This window comes from Bacidia gigantensis, assembly GCF_019456465.1.
Source record: "Bacidia gigantensis strain McMullin 20006 chromosome Unknown contig_180, whole genome shotgun sequence".
NCBI classification, from domain to species: Eukaryota; Fungi; Ascomycota; class Lecanoromycetes; order Lecanorales; family Ramalinaceae; genus Bacidia; species Bacidia gigantensis.
This window is the reverse complement of record NW_025408596.1, coordinates 304,036-325,199: the sequence shown is the minus strand read 5'-3', so window position 1 is coordinate 325,199 and position 21,164 is coordinate 304,036. Positions and strand designations below refer to the sequence as shown.

Below are 21,164 nucleotides of genomic sequence, written 5' to 3'. Positions count from 1 at the left end.
TAGTCCTGCTGTTTATTGCAGGTCTCTTTCCAGTTCCCATTGCCGACTCCGGGGAGTCAGGTGAGTAACCGACACCTCCGGCGAGGCTTGCAGCTTTTCTAAGAATTGTTAAATAGAGGAAAGGATTCTTTAATGTAGGAAATACAGCGAAAACTCAGAAACTCAGGAACGCGGCCCGGATGTGAACCGGGGCAAAGGATCAGATGCAACTGTGTTGAATGTTAGCGCTTTTCCTAACTAGACCACAGAAGCCTCCGATTCCGCCTCGACCATTTGAACATGTTTGAAGAGTCCGTTGTCATTAATATATAATTACATTTTGGCGATTTCATTCCCTCAATTCTTACGCCCGTATGACTCCCCTTACCTTTGTATCGAAGCAATGGCTAGGGTGCACTTATGCCTCGTCCCTGACAAGTGTTGATCACGCTAAGGAGCGTCACGGTGGCGTCAGGAAGCGGATGAAAAAACAACGATCTGTCGACTGGCTGCGGGAGAGCTTCCGCAGATTTCTGGGCCCAAGGAAGTTTTTGGTACAAAAATTTGAAGTCTTTCAACCCATTTCCTCCATCCTCTCAAAGTCCACGACGCCGTGGGGATAGAAGGTATCACAGCGGCGTAAGAGTCTTCAGCGATGACCGAATGCTACTATCGTATGCTTGTTCTCAACAAGACATACGCTTCGCATTGTTCAGGAAGGCAGACTGTGTTCTGCAGCTGCATTGTCATTGCAACGGCAGCCAGGATTCTTGAGTCGTGACGAGACAAATGCCTTAGGGTGCAGACCTCAACGCGTCTGTGTCTTTGCTATTCCTGCGTCGAGTCTGCTGTCGATATCATCGTCGATGTGTACAATTTGCTTTCAGACAACGGTCTCCTTCATGATTTTGCTCGCGCTATGTCTTACGGAGAAGAGCAACGTTCGGCAGGTCGGCCCTTAGTGACATCTTTCACAACTTGCGTTGCCTTAATCTTCATTCTGAGTTCTGCAGTTCCTGACTGGTGTGCATCTTTTCACGCATTGCCTTAATCTGGAGATAACCGTTTGGTAGTAGAGCCTGCCTTCGGTCGGTCCACGTAGGTCCGGAAGGCCCTTCATAGTGGCAGACGACTCTTCAATGTATTACGTGACTTTCGCCCACTGTTTCAAGATGCTCTTCGAAGACACAATCACAAAATATGCTCCCTACGCGGCCTTTTCTTGGAATTTGTCGAAGGGTCGTAGTTGATGCTACCGTTTTAGGGAGACCCCGGAATGTACCACCGAAACTAGCGGCTGCATTGACGAGCGCCTCCAGGTCTAGCCAACCTAATGAGCTACTGCTGTGCCTCGGAAACACGGCAGACATGCCTGGAGAAGCCCCTCATGAGCTTTCGTGACTATCGACATCTTCATCATTCCTCGTGGGCATTGTCTCGATGTCATTCCTTGGTATCAGTGGGCTCAAGTCCATACCAGGTCGCCTTCCCATTTGGCTGAAGCGACCTCTTGACAACGGCCATGGCTAAAGTTTACAACAGCCAGCTGGTAACGCAGAACTGCTTGCCAAAGTTGTCTTGACAGTAGCTGAATCCCCAATAGGACGCATTTGATCTCTATCACAAGATTCAAGAAAATTCCGAGAAATCCTCTACTCTTTTGAGCGGTCCTGTACTACCAGCAGTAGGTCACGCAATAGCTGGGTCGACTGGAGCAGCAATATCGAACGTCACGACCTATCCGCTTGCCTTGATCGTCACAAGGCTTCAAGTTCAGGGACAGTCGCCGCGGCAGACTTCAGTACGAGACAGGGAAGGTCACAAGTCTATTCCACAAATTGTACAGAAGATCTACCAAGATGAAGGTGGGATCAGGGGTCTCTATGTGGGAGCCACATCAGACACCGGCAAGACAATCGCTGACTCGTTCCTGTTCTTCTTGGCTTACAATTTCCTACATCAAACAAGAATGCGGCCTCAAGGAAAACCGCATAGAGAGCATCTTCCGGCCGTGGAGGAGCTGGGTATTGGATTCGTCGCAGGAGCATTTACCAAAATTCTTACGACCCCAATCGCGACTATTGTGACTCGCAAACAGACCAACTTTATACTACAGAGCTGTAAAGCAGACCATCCGGATAAAGATGACTCTATTCGCGCAATCGCTAAGCAGATCTACCAAGAAAAAGGCTTACAGGGCTTCTGGTCCGGATACTCCGCATCGTTGATCCTCACGCTCAACCCTTCACTAACTTTCTTCCTCTACGAGAACCTCAAGCGTATCAGCTTGTCACGCGACAAGAGGACAAATACTCCACCTCAGGCCACATTCTTACTCGCGGCTTTGAGTAAAGCAATAGCTTCTGCCATTACTTATCCCTTCTCTCTAGCAAAGACGCGAATGCAGGCACACAGAGGTAGTCAAGAGGATAGTGAGATGAATGTTGGACCTACTAGAGTCCAGTCCCGCAACCAAGGCCAAAGCAACATATTCACTATAGTCCTTCAGATCGCGAGGAATGAGGGCGTCAAGTCACTTTATGAGGGCTTGCATGGAGAGCTTCTGAAAGGGTTCTTTAGCCATGGCACCACCATGATTGTGAAAGAGGCCGTGCATAAAGTCATCATCCAGCTATATTATGCAGTACTGAAAATACTCCGGCGATATCCGAACTCAGAAGCTCTGGCTCAAAAGGGCAAGGAGCTTGCTGGAGAAGCGGTGACGGAGGTGAGGAATCAAGTGCGGCTTGCGGCAGACAAGACAAATGAGGGTGTGAACATGCTTTCCCAAAATATCAACCACCAAGTCTACAATAGGGATTGAGGGAAGGATCACGCCTCAGTTGGATCTTTTGCTACAATGGCGTACGAAATTGCCTAGAAATTGCATGCCGGTACCCGTCAGAAAAGTTTTCCATACCCAACACGTGAGATGGAAGCTGGGAAAGAGCAGTCCGCTCCTTCAACAATGCTAAGTAAGTCTGAGCAGTCACGATTCACCATCCGCTTCCTCTAATTTCAGACCCTGCGAACATCAAAGCTGGATATTCTCGCAGGGATGATGGCGGGCTTTGCCGTATCAGCTCGGACCAATTAGATTCGGAGTGTCCGAGCACATCTCGAGCGAACATGAGCGAGATGTGTAGAACAGGCACATGAACCTTCTTCACAGCTATCACCAACCCAAACGGCTTCTCAGCATCATGGAATGGGTGGCTTTGGGCACAAGCGCCGGGTGGCAAGGGTGAGGAGCTGTCCGTGCATACAGCCGACGACGACAGGGAATGTGTTATTATACTTGCGGGGTCGCGCCTTCCATGTGTGACGGATTGTTCATCACAATTTTCCCTCAAGCGGGGAAATTGCTTCTTCGTGATCACGTCTTTCGTGTTTGCTAACACTTCTACTTCTTGGTCCAACTTAAGTCCTTCTTTTGACTTGTAACTTGTCTGTCTTTACAGCTTCAGCTCTTCTCTTGAGTTGCTACCAGTCTATATCAAGCTTCAAAATGTTTCACGCTGTACTCGCAACGCTCCCTTTGCTGTGCACTGTCTTGGCTCAGTGCCCTGGCAGTCCCAACCCTGTCAACGATATCGAGCCTATCACTGCGAGCGGTTGGAAGTGGTCTGTTGTGTCCACGAACATCTCAAACCCTAGATCCTTGCAGTTCGATTCAGCAGGGAGACTCATCGTGCTACAGTCTGGGCATGGTATCACTGCTCTGACACTTGAGGATGATGGAGGGAATTGCGTAGGAGAGACTTCGAGGAAAGTCCTGAAGGAGGATGCCAGTGTAGGTTTATACTTCTTAGTTTGGCCACAGAAACTGAGACTTAACATAGTTCAATCATGGCCTCGCACTTTCCGCAGATGGAAGAACTATTTATGCCTCGTCTTCTGAGGCAGCCTTCTCTTGGCCCTACGATCCTGCCAACGCAATCATCGGCGCCGATGCAACGACACTCGTCCGGGGAATGGACAACACCGATCACAATACCCGAACTCTCCTCATATCTCCATCTGCACCCAACAATCTCGTTGTGTCCCGCGGCAGCAATGCAAACATCGATCCCGGAGCCGCCGACGTCACCGCTGGCCGCAGCCAAATCAAAGCCTTTGACCTTACGAAACTTCCAACCGGAGGCTATGATTTCATCACGGACGGTCTGCGTCTAGGCTGGGGACTCCGCAATTCTGTCGGTGTCGCTGAACACCCTGTCACCCACGGTATCTATTCTGTCGAGAACTCTGTCGATGAATTCGACCGCGACGGCGTGGACGTGCACCAAGACAATCCCGGTGAAGAAATGAATTTCCACGGCACCATTCTCGACAACGCGTTTAAGAACCAGGGAGGAAGTTACGGCTACCCTAACTGCTTCGCGGCCTGGCTCGTTTCCGCACTCCCCAACAATGAGGGTCTCGTCACCGGCTCGCCATTTAGCAACAGCTCTAAATACGACTACCTCTGTGAAGGCACGATTGCACCTGTGATGACATTCGGTGCGCACAAAGCACCTCTAGACATCAAATTCAATAATAGCGGGACGGAGGGATGGGTTAGTTTCCACGGGAGCTGGGATCGCGATGCGAAGACGGGGTATAAAATCAGCTATGTACCATTTGTAGATGGGCAGCCGAGGGCTGTCAAGGCAACTAACCCAACGAATGACATCTTTCACAATGCGGATGTTACGAGGTGTCCGGGGAATTGTTTCCGGCCTACTGGGATGACTTTTGATAGTCAGGGACGCTTGTTTATGTCCAGTGATTATTCGGGGGAGATTTATGTTGTTGCGAGGGATTGAGTTGAGGAGGCTTTGAGAGCTTGAGTGGATATCGGTGTGAAGATTGGAGAAGGAGATTGTGCATATGATAACAGGAAATCGTGATAGGAGGTCGATGTACTTTGCGGAGGGTTTGGTATCAAGGATGCATATTGAAGGAAAAGGCAGGCATACATATGTTGGCTCGCTACATGGCGACAAGTTTGCTGTACATTCATCATACTGCAGGCAGTAGCTTCGTTTGATTTTGTATATGGGTTCGTCGCTCATTACATATCATCATATTCAGGACTTCATCTAAGTTCCTCTCATTCAAGCGTCTCATCAACCAAACATCAACATTTCTTGTAACCAAGCCCCAAGCATACTGTGAATGCTATAAAGCGTCCAATCCCCCCTACATCCCCACACGTCCAATAACCCGACCATAGCCTCCAGGAAACAGCCCCTTTCGGCGACAGTAAATCCCCCAAAACCAATCCTCATTGATATTCTCACACTCCCTGATCTCCGCCCCTTTGGGAAACCCAAGCTCATCCTCCACCCCCTCTTGCGGCCAATAGCTCCACAGCGCTACTACGCGGAGACCCACGCCCCCTGAGGGCGGGAAGACTTTATCTCCACCCACCTTCTCGAGATTGGTAGCTGTAGGGTTAGTAGAGGAGGAGGCATGGGAGGCAGAATGCCTATGCACGGTCTTCGCCCTGCGTTTCTCTGACCCTTCTCGCCAGCTCCATTCTGGTTCTGCCTTTCCACTATTCCCTCCGCTATCGGCGCTGGTGTTGGTGTTGGTGTTGAAGTCCGTGATTGCGCTCTCGTCCAGTGCCCAGCCACCGATCACTCCTTCGACTATGACACGTCGCTGCCCGTCTACTCCGTCTTCGAAGCCTACGATCATCATTCTGTGGCCTTTGTTCGGACATCTTCGCCAGCCTTTTGGGCCGTTTTCCGGGGTGATGATGCCGCGTTTTAGGAGCTTTTGGTAGCACGGGAAGCAGAGGTCGTAGTTCCCGTCGTTGCAGGTGGGGCAGTGGTAGCGGGTTGTGGAGGGTGGGATCGGGTAGGTGCAGTTGTCGCAGTGGGTGGAGATTTGGAGGGGGTGGTAGCCTACTTCGAGGGAGGTGGGTGGGGCTGGGGGCTTATTGGCAAGGTCTCGTGGGGAGCCAGGTGCGGTTCTGTTTCTTGATGGGGTTGAGGGCGCAGCTGGTGGAGCGTGGTAAGCTACTGGAAGAAGGGCGTGCGTACAGCACCGATCTTGGTTAACGCATGGGTTGCAATAACCCCATTCTCCTTCGTTACAGATACCGCATTGCCAGTAGTAGGAGGGCGTGAAGGCGGAACATGTGGAGCAGAAGGGGCCGGATTGAAGGCGCGATGCTGGATTGGACGTTGTCGCTTTGGAGGACGTCGTCGAACGGGCAGAGTCTTGAGGACGGAGATACTTCTGGCCTTGCAGTCGGTGAGGGAGCTCGAGATTCGAAGGATAGCCACCTGACGGTGCTTGGCGTTCAAATCGCTGATTTGCTGCGTTGCCAAAACCATACCAGTGGAGACAACCCTTGCCAGTGAGACAGCACTGGTGACATATATTGTAGTCTCCGCTTTCGCATTGGCTGCAGTTCCAGTGCAGTTCATACTCAATACTATGCTTGCCGCACCGCCTACAATCAAGGAATGGCTCAGTGTAGGTCTGAAGTTGGCGTGAGCTGGAAGTAGCATCTGACTGAGATTGAGGTAGTCTGACTAGGCTCTCGACGGCATTGTCCGCGGACCGATTGCGCATTTGCTCTACGGCATGCACTGTTGAATTCGGACTTGGCGATTGAGTAGCAGGTGTTGAGGCCATTTGAGCAGTTGCTACCGTCGGAGAGCTATTGGCCCGTCCTTGCGAACTCCTTGACGAAGATACTTGATGAGAATGCTCTCTTGACTGTGGACTGAGTTGATGAACTTCTGGGCTGCTGCCCTGCTGGGGGCGATGGGATGCCTCGCTTCGCCCTGACGACGATCGTTCGGATTGGTGCTGTCGACTTGCAAGGTCTGTGGCAGACCTAGCAGCTTGCGTTTGGGTGTCCAGTGCGGTGCGTGAATGGGAAGGAGGGGTAGGATTTGTCCGACTTCGGTTCTCACTCGAAGTCCTACGTTGATGGCCTTGCGATCTAGGATAAGCCTCTAAAAGATGTGGTCTCGACACTGGCGGATGGGCCGCCTGTGTAGATCGATCTGATGAAATCCCCGAGTCTGCTTGCCTCCTAGACCGACCCTGCTCTGCTGCTGGGTCATGGTCTTGAGAAGCCGGCCTTTGATCAACGGATCGGTCGTCTCTTGACCTAGGTCTCCTATGGGACCGGTGTCGTCGCCTATAGGCATCGGCAATCTTTTCACTAAGCTCTTCTTCCTGGGAGACATCAAGGTTGTGCAAATCGATGCCGTCGAGTATCCCATCCTCCATGATTTGCCGTAGGATTTCTTCCTCCATATCCTCCGAGTCACCTAGATCAGACCTGCTCACGATAGACCGTAGACTAGATTGGTGCTCGATTTCCCGTGCCCTTGCTGTCTCATCTGTAGGTCCCCCTCCGCGATTCACATCTCTTGATTGGGCCTCTCTTGCAGCTTCTCTTGCTCGATGCCGTACACCCCTCTCATACCCAGTATTTCGTAGGCCGACGTCTCTCAAGCTTAATTCTCTGGCCTCTTCAACCATTCTGCGGTCCTCTACCTCCTCTGCTGTTTCTCTCTTCTTCTTGATCTTTGGCAACACATTCTCCCCTGGCGTGTAACCCTCAGCAATCGCATCCTTGTCTTGCTTCGATTTGCTCTTTCCGGGATTAGACTTAAGGTACATTTCTAGCAAAGTGGTCACGGTAGCATTTGGACGTGTGTCGCGGACAGACGCGCGACATGATGGGCATGTGAACGGGTTGGGTTTGCTTGAAGTCGCCGACGAAGCCTGCCAGGAGAACCATTCTTTCAGGCAGGAGCCACAGAATGTATGAAGGCAGTCGAGCAGGGTGAGGGGTTGGTAGAGAACCTCGGTGCAGATCTAGGAGGTTGAAATCGTTAGTGGAGACATTCGATGAAGCAGGACCTCTACGTTGGATCACTCACCGAGCAAGTCAGCTCATTCTCGAGATTAATGCTGCCAGCTCTCTCACCATCCGCCATGATTGGCAGCCGGCCTACATTTTCATTTGTATAGTAACATGCAAGACTAGCTGACGCTAAGTGATGGCTTGATGACTACCATATTTACAATGTTCTAGAACTACTGCCCATCACCGAAATGGGATTAGTCTTTCTCGCTGGTATCAACACTCTCTACTTGGTGATCAAAAGCACTATCGTAGGCTATGACTGCCACGTCTCTGACGTTGGACCGGCCACGTTCGTGGCATCGTTAACACCGAGCGCGACTACTAGCATTGGCCTGAATGGAGAGAACACAATTCTCAACAGCTTGTTTGAAGGAAGCGAAGTAACTGAACTCTCTGAGGCTTAGGCCCACTAACGCAGCACTCTTGTCCATGAGCGCTGTATGTTTCATGAGTCTTAGGCTCTATAATATTGTTTATACCTGCTAGACACCAAGATCTTGCAACCACCTTGTGTTCCTTTGATAATGAGACTCGTGTGATCAACGAGTTCTTGCTTGGCATCTTGGTCGATACAGTCTTATAATCTCCCCGGCCCAGAGCATAGCTTTGCAACAGGTACGTCAAATTTTCAGGCTTGTAGAGATGCAGTAACATGATTTTCTCTTCTGGAAACTATACGTGTATTGAATGATCGAGTGAATGAAAGCTCAAATAAAGTCTATTTAAGTTTGCTTCATCATCCTCTAACTTAAAATCTATTCATCATTTGTCACTTCCGAACATTGAGCATGAACAACAAGATCAGTCCGGTTTGGGCAGTGCCTGTGGACGATGCTCAACTAGCCGCTCGCACCCAGGCATATGTAGCGGTAAAGCCAACCTCCACGACCTTGACGTTGTGTGAAAAGTACACAGCCCCTTTAGCGTTCAGGGCACTCATGTGGACTCCTGAGGTGGCTATCATGATTGAAAATCAGCTGGAAGACGTCGTGTACCAGTCAAAGATTCAGCACTGGCTTGAGTCTCGAGACTGTGCTCAAGAAATTTTTGAGGAAAGTGGTCTTTTCACGACAAACAGGCCGAAGACAGGCAATCTCAGGCACTACAACATGGCCCAGTCTTACCTGCGAAAAGTCAGCCTTGCCACCAGCTCCAAGGCAACAACAAAGCTCATGAGGTGCATAAACGTAAGCAAACGATTCGAATGACAATTTCTAAAAGTCGTGTAAAAGCTCATACTGGGACAGATTTTTGCTCACGACTCTGCACTGTATGCTCGTTTTGTCGTTCTACGGCCACCTGACTACGAAAATCAGACATATTACTCAACCAGCGACCCAGCAGACGTATCTGCATCTTATGGTAGGAAGTGAGTTGTCGTTCTGGGTGTAAGAGCATATTGCACTCCTTACATGTAATCGAATGCTACCAGCCACTTCTAGAGTCATTCATGATGCCATTATCTTGTTGTTAATAATAGGTAGTTGCTACAGGCTGAGTTTTGAAAGACTATGTGTGGAGATTGTGCTCACCGAACATCAGCATCACTACTTGCTTTTCACTTTCATTGGTTCACTGGATTTTGGAGTACGCAAGTAGCCATTGCTTGATGTCAGGGTGCTATCGGTGGTGGTGCGAAGTGTAGGGGAAGAGATCTCGTTACATTTGCACTCAATCGCCTGTTCGGTCTAGTGTCCATTCGTGAAGCCTTGAATCTCCACAATACTATCCCACCGGAAAACCCATTGGATTCCGAAGACAAACAGATCCAATGGACGCTTAAAAAATTCTTTCCATCCATCAAGTCAGAACATTCCTCAACTTCATCTCATCAAGTAGTACATTCTAATTACATCATCTATAGCAGTCAGATTCTCGTCGACCAAACCAAACAAGCCGCGTCCGATGCCTACGAGAGTGCCAAAAAGGTCACCGAGCAAGGCGCTTTTGCCTTGACCGACGATCTGAGACCAGGCGGTGAGCCTGGTGGCAAGGGATTGGCAGGCGATCCAGGACCGGGGAGTGGACCTTGATCAACAACGTATATGAAAGCTGCCAGCGGGAGTGCGACTAAGGATGAGTCTGTGCTTGGGGTTGGTCATGGGCACGGTGTGCCGTAAAAAGGAGACGCGTGATGTAGGAGCCTGCTTGAGAGCAATAAGATCTCATCAAAACAATTAAGTATTCATCATGAAAATTGCCTGATTGTACGAACTGAATTTTCCATGAATGGTGCTTATACCTTAGCCTCATTATAAATCGAGTTTGAGAGTCGCCCAGTATACGTGCCAGGTGCAAGCACGGGGGCATCACCTTTCGTTATTTGTGGTCCTTTAAATTTCTTCCGGCCTGTAGTGATCCAGTTTACGAGGCTGATCAATCCGATAACACCAAGAGCTGCGCTTGTATAGTTCATATTGTCCTTCTCCACGGGAGCCAGCGTTGGAAAGTTGAAAGTAACAGCACAAAATGTTAGAAATATAAGACCCACAAGATTAGTCGCAATACTGTATCGTCCAAGTGAATAAGGTCCTGGTAGATGCTGGACCCGGCCAGTGACGAATGCAAGAATGCGCGCTAGTATTGGCATCGCATAGGAGAGGTAGAAAGCTTCAGTTGCGATGGCGATTACAGTATTGAAGCCTGTAAGCGTGCCAAAGTAGATTGCGTTCAAAATCAGTTGCACTAAGCCCGATAGGAGGACTGCGTTGATGGGGACTTGTTGCTTCGCCGCCACTTTTGCAAAGACTCTCGAGAAGGGTAAGCCATTGTCTCGAGCAAATGCGTATAATGTCCTCGAGGACTCAGCCGTCAAGAATGTGGTGCCAACAAATGTAGCGAAAAGGACCATTGACGTTAGAAAGCAGGTTCCCACTACTGAATGGGTGGAGTCATAAAGTATCTGAATGAATGGCACGCCAGTGACGGATTTCGCTGTTGCTTCTACATCGCCAATGCAAAAAGATACCGCGATAAGAAAGGCGAAGCCTGTAACCGCACCAATGTACACTGACGTGACTATGGCTTTCGGTGCATCTTTCGATGCATTCTTCATCTCCTCTATCACTTTATCAGCTTGTGTAGACGATTTCGGGTGTCTACAGATCGTTGTGGGCAATATCTTACCTGTCATGTGGGCCGGTGCATCATAGCAACACATGCCGAAGCAACTTTGAAGAAGGCCAATAATTGCGGCATAACTAGCACCAAAGCCAGTAAAATTTTGGAAGTCAGAAAATACAAAGCGAGCTGGTTTCTTATCTTGGTTGGTAGTTAGTATTGTGATGAGGATTGCAATGAGGGATATGATGTTCCAGAAGAGTATGTATGTCGACAGGCGATCGAACAGCTTCCGGCTGAAAATATTCAACGTTACGCTGAAAAGCATGACCAACCATGTGAGCAAGACGACGTGCCATCGTTCTATCACATATTCGGGATACGAGAGAGTTGCCATTCCAAGAGCGAAATTCGCAACGAAAAAATTGACTGTGGCACTCATGGCTATGAGAGCGATGTTGAGCTTACTCAGTCAGTAGTTTAAAATGAAAAATGTTACTCAATTCTCTGGGCTAAAATGTTGGTGCAAACTCACTAGCCACCCAGTAACGTACGACATGCCTCTACTGACGCTCGGAGGAGCAAGCACCGCAACCCAAGAGTACTGTCCGCCTGCAACAGGATATGCAGAGCAAATCTCTGGATTCAAGCTGACTATCAGACCAAGCTCTGGAGACAGAACAAGTCACTCATACCTGCCATCGAATACGCCACAGTCAGCGTAAGAGTGCAGACTCCCAGCCAACTGTAGATCATGACTGGAGGCCCTCCACTTTGCACGCCAATGATCAACACGCCTGCGAGAGCTGACCAGCTGCTCACGATGTTGAAGCTGAAGCCAATCATCCCCAACACGCCAAAGGAGCGCTTGAGCTCTTGCTTGTAGCCGAGCTTCTCCAAGATATCATCTTCGGTTTCGTCTTCGCCTGAGGACCGACCATTGTTAACTGCAAGCATCATGTGTCACATATATTTATTAAATGGTAACAAACGCGAAAGAAGGACGAACACACGCTAGGTCATATATCGAAGTGAAATGGAAGTAGAAACAGATAAAAGTGTTTGGCATCTGGCTTTTGATCATCGGCACCCAGCGACATGAACACCTTCCTCATTCGTACAGAAATGGTAAGACCGAGATCGAGCGGCTTAGAGGATTCATTGGCTGATCTATTGCCGGGCTGCATCTTATCATGCACGAGGTGACCTAGTCGCAGCACTTTGAATCAAGATCTAGCGCTATTGATGATGGTAGTATGATAAGGATATCCATGGTCACTGCTTAGCATAGAAAGCGGGTAGGGCACGAGAACAAGCAGAATAGGAACATTGGAAGAGATATGAGATAGATCTGTATTTCTGTTGACATTCACAACAACTGAGTGGGGCTGGGGCCAGATGGTAAAGAATGTCCCAGTCGCCGGGTAACGAGTGAGGCTAGCCAGAAAGCTTGGCACGTAAACAATTACATGCAAACTTTCATTGACGTCGGTGACAATGGTGACGCATCGCGCAAGGTCCTACTAATTACTAACACAAGCAGGGAAGAGGGCAAGGCACTATGGTCGAACCTCAAGAGAAGATATAGGCTCGATTCATGATTCTGAACGGCCTCAGCCCTGTGAGCACCAGCGGCCACATTTGGCCTTTCATTGCATACTTCTAGAACCGGCGTTCTCAGTCCTTTAGATAAGCCCGCGGGTACTTTCACTGGTTCATAAATTGTTTGAGTAAGAGATGGCTGAAACAAATTCACCCAAGCCACCGGCGCAAGAGAACCTAGCCTACTACAAAGCACAATATGAACAACTCGAAGCTGAACTCGCCGACTTTCAAGCATCCAGTAAAGAATTAGAAGCCGAGTTAGAAAAGGATGTTGAAGCTTCGGAGAAACGAGAACGGCAATTACAGCAGAAAGTCGAAGGGCTTGGGTATGAGGTTGAAGAATGGAAGGTAGGCATGGTACTATGTGTCGAACGTATAGGGAGCTGATAAGGGCGATTTGCTAGAATAAATATAAGCAGGCAAAATCTGAGGCTAATTCCGCACAAAATGCATTACAGAAAGAGATTACGAACTTACGAGACACTAACCGAACGGTTCAGCATCGTTTACGTGACATTGAAGTTTCTAACGATGACATGGAACGACAAGCAAGGAATACGACATCGTCTTTGGAAGACTTAGAATCTAAATACAGTGTCGCCATTGAGCGAGGAGTAATGGCAGAGGAAGAAATTAGGATTGGTGAACAAGAACGGGAGGGTCTGCGGATTGAGTCGCAAAGACTTCGGGACGAGCTCAGCGATCTGAGGATCGAAGCGGAGATTCGTCAGGACAAATTAAGAAGAGCAGAAGATATCATTGAGCGGCAAAATAAGTGGGAGCCATCATCAGCCACAGGACGACCCCAGTCAGCTCTGTCAGACTTATCGCCAGCCACGTCAGTATCCTCACCTACAATTCCAACACCACCTACGAAATCAGCCTCATCCACGGTCTCAGAAACCCTGACACCGCCGTCGCCGCCCACATCGGAGAAGTCAAATCCAACCAACAGAACGAAAGCAGCCATACCCTCAACGAGCTCACGACAGCAGGCTGCTGACTCTAACATCACTCCGAAACCATCGCATACGACCTCGCGCCCACCCAGGTATTCCAAAGGACCAATGATACCTGTCAATAGCGAGAGAACGCCACATGTGCCAAGAACGAAAATCACGAGCCGTCCGCACACTGCTCCGCGGCAGCCTGGGCTTGCACAATCAGGCTCGCTCTATCATTTACACGGTCTGATGAACAAGATGCAATCACTCGAGCAGCGAGTGCATTCTGCACGTTCAAAATTGCCCGCTCCTACCTCCACACCTCCTCGAGCGTCTCCACGCAGTGGCTCAGCTCTTGGCCAATCGTTCATCCCAGCTACAGTAACCGTTCGAAGCAACAAGAAACGCTCAGGTGGAAGCAACGCCTCTTGGGCGCATACTCCAAATGAAAGACCTGCGAGTCGACTCTCATCTGCCGTCACTCATGGTACAGACAGACCTTCATCTCGGCTTTCATCTGGCATCCCTCAGCCGAGTCCCAACAAAGATGTTGAAACTGGCAGGCCACCAAGCCGTGATCAATATCATAGTCGACCAGGCTCTCGTGCGAGTCTTTCCTCGCGTCAGTCATTTGGTCGCCTGCCTGGTGGATCGACGTCAAACACAAGCCGTCCTAGTAGTAGACAATCAATAGATCCACGAACCCCAGGGGCATTAACAGGTCCAAGGTCGACGATAGCGCAGACCGAGCCACGTCGACCTCGCTCCTCCGTTGGTGAATCCTACACAAACGCATACAGTAGCCACGGGCATTCGGCAAGCCTGTCAAGAAGCAGCTTTTACAATAGCCAATTACAGCACACAGACGAGGAAGATCCTGACGAAGTTGTGACCCCTACACCTTCTAGGAGGTCAACATTTACGAAGCCGGATGCGACCTCAGCCATACCAGCGGCCCGAAGTCGATTGAGTGGTTTTGGTACTGGGAGGAGAACAAGTCTTGGGACTGAAATGGGCCCCCCTGAGAGGAAACCACCGACACGAAAATTGAGTGAGGTAGGCGAGTCGTACTGATAATTGAGCACAGTACGCAGCGCCACCAACCGCTGTGTGCATGTCTCTGGAATGTTGAAACGAAATATGTGATGAATATATGGGATGATTTAGGAGCAACGTTGCAGCCTCACAGTTGCAAGTAACGCGAACACCCTGATGTATGATTCGAAAGGTGGTGCTATTGACGACCGACGAGGCCATTGCTCTGTAAAGTAGCTCATGAAGGCTCGCATGGCTGTTCACAAGCAGGTAGTCGTATGAAATGTCAACCGCATGTCTCGTACTGTTCACTTAGCAAAATGTCTAATTGCTTGTTTTCGGATTGACTTTGCTCGACTCAACATACTCGGTATAGATCTATTTCGAAAGCACCCGTCTAGTTGATACTTAAGCAGGGCTTCGCTCAAGCAAAAAATCAATGTATCGTTCTCTAAGATCGACAACTTGCGACCGTGTATGGCTTCTGGGCAGTCTCTAGTTTTGGATCTATTGACTATCTGTCACAGTTTCCTTAGAGCGTCTCTCCGGCAGCTGCTCCTAAGGCACAGAAACAGCTGGTAATGCTACCTTATGATATATAGCACCGATATAGCCGCATCCCCCGTGGGGCACCCGTGGGGCATTCAAGGCCAACGCATAGGCGCATGAAGAATACGGGGCGATCGTCTTCGCAAATTGGTCTCGGATGTTTCAAAGGAAAACAAAATCTAACGAGAAGTAGCCTTACTTTCCCACACCACCAATCTACACTTAGATAATGAGACAATCATCCACTCCGTCGGGGATTTCGAAGACCTATGGAGTCTTGACTCGGTCGTGGTTGGGGACCCCAGGATTTGCGCTTACAGGAGCCGTCCCAAGGCAAGTCACATCCAGTGAGCTCCACTTGTGGCAGCTGACGTGGGGCACCCGCAGTATGCGATCTATGAGCCTGTCTCTGGCGATCATGGACCGTATTATTTCCATGAGTCGATCTGAGGGATTGGGTCTCATAGAGTCAGACGCGCTTGAACGAGGCTTCCATGATCCTCCAAAATCGACCATCCCCCGTGTTTCCGAAGTCTTAAGTGGCAATCGTAAGCGCTATATGTCTGCCATTGGTTTCCTTTGTTCCGGCATGAGCATCTCATATGTAAGAGGTCTCATCTCCCCGTCTCCAGACCGCGTGGCTTAGCTGTACTTGTCCAAGTCTTTGCTTTGTGTTTCTTGACGGCTCACCGCTTCTATTTACATCATAGCATGCTTGCCTTATTTCTATCTTTCTCTCTACTACCTACCGTTGGCGGTTTTATCCATAGACGTGAACTTCACCCATTCCAATGCTCTCCACACATGTAACGCGATACACCCTCATCGGGTTGGCAGCACTGAGACTATCCACTGCAGGCCCAGTGGCACTTTTTTCGACGCTAGAAGATGATATATCGGGATGGGACGAGGATGCCTTTTACAGTGAAGAGCCGCTTGTGGACAAAAGGGTCCAGACAGACGAGCTACTTGATGGATCTTCTCAGTCACTAGGACGACGGCAAGACACAATCGGTACTGGGACAACAGGGAACGCAAATGCAAACCCAGTAGTAGCAGGGGCTTTACCCGTTCAGTCAAAGCAAACCCAAAATGTGACCGGTACTACAAACTCCACACCTCAAACCAACACGACTTCGGGTACTCAGCCGGGCTACATTGGCAATGCTCCGAATCCCAATTCCGATCAGGTGAATTGCTCCGATCTCGTGACTGGGCGATCCAATGATTGCTGGGCCCAGCTTAGATTGACAGACTATGTCAACAACTGGCTTGAGAATAACCAATGCTACCAAGGAGAAGGCTTTTCGACATGTTTCTTGCGACAGAATCATTTCCCTGGGCTTGACTGCTCTGTGATTACGCCGAGCTCTTGTCCGGCCATTCAAAGTGACGCCGTCAACCAAGATCCCAGAACATTTTACGTGGCATACAACATATATGCGATCAACGCCTTTTTCTATTCTTGGTGGTTAGCAGTGGGCAACTCAGGAGGTATTGCGGCAGATAATATTGGCAAGATTGTCCAAATTCTGGATCCGCCAGACGACATGAAGGTCGACCTTCAGTGGGCTCTAATTGCATTTCAGGCTGTTTTTTCCATCATTCCTGGTATTGCAGGCGTCTGGGCTTCCCACAGTGCCTTCAGCTATGCGTTCCAGGTTGGGGCTCAAGTTTTATCTAACGCTCTGGCTACGGTTCCTAACGTTGGGAGATTTCTGTTTCCCACAGGCTCTGCAGAGTCTCAGGTAGTGCAAATGGCCGATCTTGCCAACGATTTCGGAACAGTCTTGCAAGGGGTTCAAAGCAATTTGAACCAAACGCTTGTGTCAGTCATGGCAAACGTCACGGAGTTTCTAGCCTTTGCTGAACAAGGTAACTTTACTTCCAAACCACAGTCACTGCCAGAACAAGCCGGCTATTTGTAAGTGATGGATCCTTTACCCTGTCTCCTTTGGTGTGAGAAATGATAGCCTCACACCGACAGAGGTCCAAAATACTTGTAATTCTGAACCTAGAATACTCATAGATCTCAAGCATTCGAAACGTGGCTAATGAAGAAGCAACGATAGGTACTATGCGTTTAATACTTATCTTATTTCGCAGACACTCAATGGCAACAACGTCTATGCAGTGCTAGGAAAAGGAACAGATCCTCACCAGCTTGCGACGAATGGGAGCAAGCTTGCTGATGACATAGACCTGAAAGACTGTAAGACTGGTTACAACAGCGTTGGGGTCTGCGACGCGTGGTGGTATAGCGGCAATTATCGATCCGCATTCACACTCGACAATTTCAGCCATATGAATTGGAATTACGGAGACAAGATAACCAGTCTACTTCAAAACCTCACAACTGGAGAACTCCTCTTCGAAGGAGCTTATGGTACGTTCTTTGAGAGTGTATCTCGCCTGGTTTCAAGTTTCGTCTTCTTTTTACTGCAGCAACCCTTGGGCGTCTTTGTTTCTCGATCATGGCTAATCTGGGTTTTATCTTGTAGCTTGCGGCGCGCAAGGCAATTTCGGTGGTCCTGTCAACATCACTGTCGACAAAGGAGGTGTCAACACGGCCTGCATATCGCAGTTGAAGGTTCTCACTTGGGACATGACATGTCACGGAGCGGGGGCCGTCGTCACTCAACAGTCAGCAGACTGCGAGTTTCTGGAAATGCCAAAGCAAAACAAATTTTGGTACACTAATGGTGCTCAGCGTGGCAATGTTGGCCCTCGATACAGCGTACCGTATGGCTATCTTGGACCTGCGATTACTTCAGGTAGGACCCTGTTTCGCGACAAGTAAGGCTCGAGGTGGTGAGCAGCATTCTTGCTTTCGTCTCAACGCATGACTTGAAATCTCCATTTCTGCATAGCCAGGCGGTCACTTCAATACCATGGGAAAGCGCCGATGTTCGCCTTCATTCAGCGAGCATACAATCGATCACCTTGTTAGGTGCCGAGTTACATGTATATACTTACCATTGAACTCAACCCAACTTGCAATGCTCACCTTGCCCGTCTCCCAAAGTGTTCCACCATCACCCCAGCAGTACAGTATGCCTTGCGCAACCCCACGTCGTCACGCCAATGCAAGTCACATGTAGGCCTACTATTCCCGATGACGACAGCCGAAGGGTCGCATATATATCCAAGACATTTCTATTCTTACCATACGGAGGCTGTGCAGCCGGCAGATCGGAGAGCACTCGGTGAGCTATCCGACGAGCGAATAGCGTACCAGCGCTACACTGTATGGAAGAATTATACCTGAGATTTGTAGCGGTACATGACGGGTGCGAAGATCCTCACGTGGACCCAACTCACTCGAAATCGCTTCTGAGACTCGGCTTGAATGATTCCATGGTCGAGTACCCGGAACACGTGCTTAGAAGAGAAGAGAAAAAGGCACTCTCCTTCAGAGCGAAGTTTTCCAGTAGCACGCCCACCGCAATGAGCTTACGGGTGACTGATTACTGCTCAACTTGGAGTCAGTGGGATTCGTGATGGCAGAACCGTAATTTAATTTCCTATCCGCATCAAGTCAGCAGTCATCGTGTATATCTCTCAAGTGTTGGATGACGACAAGCTTCTAATGCTTCTGTATATCGTAGAGTAACTCACATACACGATCAGTGGAGAAACCCCTTTTACCCGCACTAAGCACTCAAGCTAAGCTTTTATGCTTTTATGCATATCGGCATATAAGGTTTCATTAATGCCCTATCAGATCGTCCCATAACTTCAATGCCAAGGGCCAAGGGGGCCAGGTATGCCTCCACGATGGACTGGGCCACATCTGCTCGACTTCAATTGGGAGACAGAGGTCAAGTCTGACGACAAGAGCCACAACATGATAAAGTGAAGATTACAGGAGGCTTGCGGCGTCTATGTCGCGTGACCTCACACGTCCATCATGCTGCTCCCTCGACGCCGGATCACCTCCTTGACCATTCTAGGCTTGTTCACCCTTACGCTCTACCAACTCTCGACATACTGGACAGGGTCACACAACCTGCCTGTGGGCATTCGACACAAATTGAAGCCTGAAGATGCGAAATTGACAGGAGAAACCCCGTCCTCTAACGTCCCAGCGGCCGATCAGCCTTCCTCCACCTTATCAGAGCCTCGACCACCTGTGCCTGGCGCCGCGGAATCTCCACAGATTGAGACTCCATCTGATCAAACAACAACACGCCCAGAAGGTGGGGAAGTGAATAGGTGGGATTCAGGGCAACATGTCTTCGCTGGAAAGAAGTTTGTTGCCAAGTATCCCGTGAAGTTGGTCCAAGAGCTGCCCAAAGGAGCGCCTCTTTCGTTACCGAAGCTACAATACGACTTCGAAGAGGAAGAGGAGGGTGCGAAAGCAACCCGAATAGAGAGATTGGACGCTGTGAAGAAGAGCTTCGCCCGCTCATGGGGGGCGTATAAGGAGCATGCCTGGATGAAAGATGAGCTGAAGCCCAAGTCAGGCGGCTCACAGGAGAGCTTCGGAGGCTGGGGAGCCACGCTTGTCGATACTCTTGACACGCTTTGGATTATGGGCATGAAAGATGAGTTCGAGGAGGCGGTTGCCGCCGCGAAGAAAATTAGTTTCTATAATTCTACCTCTCACCAATTGAATGTCTTCGAGACTACTATTCGGTATCTAGGAGGATTTTTAGGAGCATACGACATAAGTGAAGGTAAATACCCTGAGTTACTTGAAAAGGCAACCGAAATTGGTGAGCTACTGTATTGCGCCTTCGACACCCCCAACCGAATGCCTTCGACGCGGTGGTCTTGGCGGGAAGCATTGAATGGAGCAGATCAACAAGCCAGTCCTCACACCATTGTTGCAGAGGTCGGATCACTTACTCTCGAATTTACGCGCCTATCTCAGATAACAGGAGATCCCAAATACTACGACGCCGTCGATCGTATCATGCGAGAATTCCAGAAAGCCCAATCTCAAACCCGTTTACCTGGTCTCTGGCCCACCATAGTCAACTCGAAGCACCTCACATTCAAAGACACTGGTTTCACACTCAGCGGTATGGCTGACTCTCTCTACGAATACCTTCCGAAAGAGCATCTTCTCCTCGGCGGTAGAAGTGAAGTAGTCGACTACAAAGCAATGTACAAATACGCCATCACTGCAGCCATGAACCACATCTTCTTCCAGCCAATGGTACCCGACGGCGCCGACATACTCTTTCCAGGGGATACCACGGTCAGCAGCAGCGAAGGCGAACCCATCAACGCCCACTTCAAGGCAAATGCCCAGCATCTCGGCTGCTATGCCGGCGGAATGGTAGGCATGGGTTCCAAGCTCTTCGATCAGCCCGAACACCTCAACATGGCCCGCAAACTTGTCGACGGCTGCATTTGGGCCTACGAGACGATGCCCACGGGCATCATGCCTGAATTCTCGGAAATGATCCCGTGCAACATGAACTCCGACTGCAAGTGGAACCAAACTCTGTGGGAGGAGAGACTCAAGGAGAAAGCCCCCTCCATCGACAACCTCGAGGGCGACTCGAAGAAACGACCCGTGGAGCGCGTGATGGAGAATCTGCGCCTCAGACCCGGCTTCATCGCCTTCCGCGACCGGCGATACATTCTCCGCCCTGAAGCCATCGAATCGGTATTCATACACTACCGGCTCACGGGCGCGAAGGATCTGCCGGAGAAAGCATGGAAGATGTTCACCGCAATCGAGAATGCGACGAGGACGGATATCGCGAATTCGGCTGTCATGGACGTCACGATTGAGGGGGGAAACTCGAGCAGCAGGATAGCATGGAGAGTTTTTGGTTGGCGGAGACATTGAAGTATTTTTATTTGATCTTCAGTGAGCCGGACGTGGTGGATCTGGATAGGTTTGTGTTGAATACCGAGGCGCATACTTTGAAGAGGCCGCTGCCAGGGAGGCTGGCCGTGCTTCTAGGCCTTGAACTGTCGTCGATGTTTTCTTTTCAATTTGAGGGAGGCTCTTGCATCGCTTCAATTCGATCTCGCTCCCGCACAGCGTTCTGTCTACTCAAGCGGTATAGGTGTTGGGTTGTGGTATGAAAGCATTTAAGGCGGCGTTTTAAGAATTAACGGTGTTGGAACGCCAACAAGGGCAGGTA

The 21,164-nt window shown here is 49.7% G+C and overlaps 8 protein-coding genes across 8 annotated transcripts; 6 read left to right on the top strand and 2 right to left on the bottom strand.

The window, feature by feature from the left end:
• Positions 1-1,501: 1,501 nt before the first annotated feature.
• On the top strand, positions 1,502-2,803 carry KY384_003024 (uncharacterized protein; the record flags this gene model as incomplete). The annotated part of the gene is made up of 2 exons (XM_044811545.1): positions 1,502-1,528; positions 1,583-2,803. The coding sequence occupies 2 exons, from the start codon at positions 1,502-1,504 to the stop codon at positions 2,801-2,803; spliced, it is 1,248 nt and encodes a 415-aa protein (XP_044670678.1).
• A 684-nt stretch (positions 2,804-3,487) lies between these two features.
• KY384_003023 (uncharacterized protein) lies at positions 3,488-4,787 on the top strand (the record flags this gene model as incomplete). Its single annotated transcript, XM_044811544.1, has 2 exons — positions 3,488-3,772; positions 3,822-4,787. 2 exons carry the CDS (start codon positions 3,488-3,490, stop codon positions 4,785-4,787), a joined length of 1,251 nt encoding a protein of 416 aa, XP_044670677.1.
• Positions 4,788-5,163: 376 nt separating this feature from the next.
• On the bottom strand, positions 5,164-7,614 carry KY384_003022 (uncharacterized protein; the record flags this gene model as incomplete). The annotated part of the gene is made up of 3 exons (XM_044811543.1): positions 5,164-5,742; positions 6,012-6,379; positions 6,432-7,614. The coding sequence occupies 3 exons, from the start codon at positions 7,612-7,614 to the stop codon at positions 5,164-5,166; spliced, it is 2,130 nt and encodes a 709-aa protein (XP_044670676.1).
• Positions 7,615-8,826: 1,212 nt separating this feature from the next.
• Positions 8,827-9,897, top strand: KY384_003021 (uncharacterized protein; the record flags this gene model as incomplete). The annotated part of the gene is made up of 3 exons (XM_044811542.1): positions 8,827-9,051; positions 9,112-9,226; positions 9,557-9,897. 3 exons carry the CDS (start codon positions 8,827-8,829, stop codon positions 9,895-9,897), a joined length of 681 nt encoding a protein of 226 aa, XP_044670675.1.
• A 203-nt stretch (positions 9,898-10,100) lies between these two features.
• KY384_003020 (uncharacterized protein) lies at positions 10,101-11,881 on the bottom strand (the record flags this gene model as incomplete). The annotated part of the gene is made up of 2 exons (XM_044811541.1): positions 10,101-11,368; positions 11,620-11,881. 2 exons carry the CDS (start codon positions 11,879-11,881, stop codon positions 10,101-10,103), a joined length of 1,530 nt encoding a protein of 509 aa, XP_044670674.1.
• Positions 11,882-12,661: 780 nt separating this feature from the next.
• KY384_003019 (uncharacterized protein) lies at positions 12,662-14,547 on the top strand (the record flags this gene model as incomplete). The annotated part of the gene is made up of 2 exons (XM_044811540.1): positions 12,662-12,877; positions 12,934-14,547. 2 exons carry the CDS (start codon positions 12,662-12,664, stop codon positions 14,545-14,547), a joined length of 1,830 nt encoding a protein of 609 aa, XP_044670673.1.
• A 928-nt stretch (positions 14,548-15,475) lies between these two features.
• On the top strand, positions 15,476-17,857 carry KY384_003018 (uncharacterized protein; the record flags this gene model as incomplete). The annotated part of the gene is made up of 4 exons (XM_044811539.1): positions 15,476-15,668; positions 15,916-16,981; positions 17,121-17,443; positions 17,559-17,857. 4 exons carry the CDS (start codon positions 15,476-15,478, stop codon positions 17,855-17,857), a joined length of 1,881 nt encoding a protein of 626 aa, XP_044670672.1.
• A 1,110-nt stretch (positions 17,858-18,967) lies between these two features.
• On the top strand, positions 18,968-20,863 carry KY384_003017 (uncharacterized protein; the record flags this gene model as incomplete). The annotated part of the gene is made up of 1 exon (XM_044811538.1): positions 18,968-20,863. One exon carries the CDS (start codon positions 18,968-18,970, stop codon positions 20,861-20,863), a length of 1,896 nt encoding a protein of 631 aa, XP_044670671.1.
• Between the last annotated feature and the right edge of the window lie 301 nt (positions 20,864-21,164).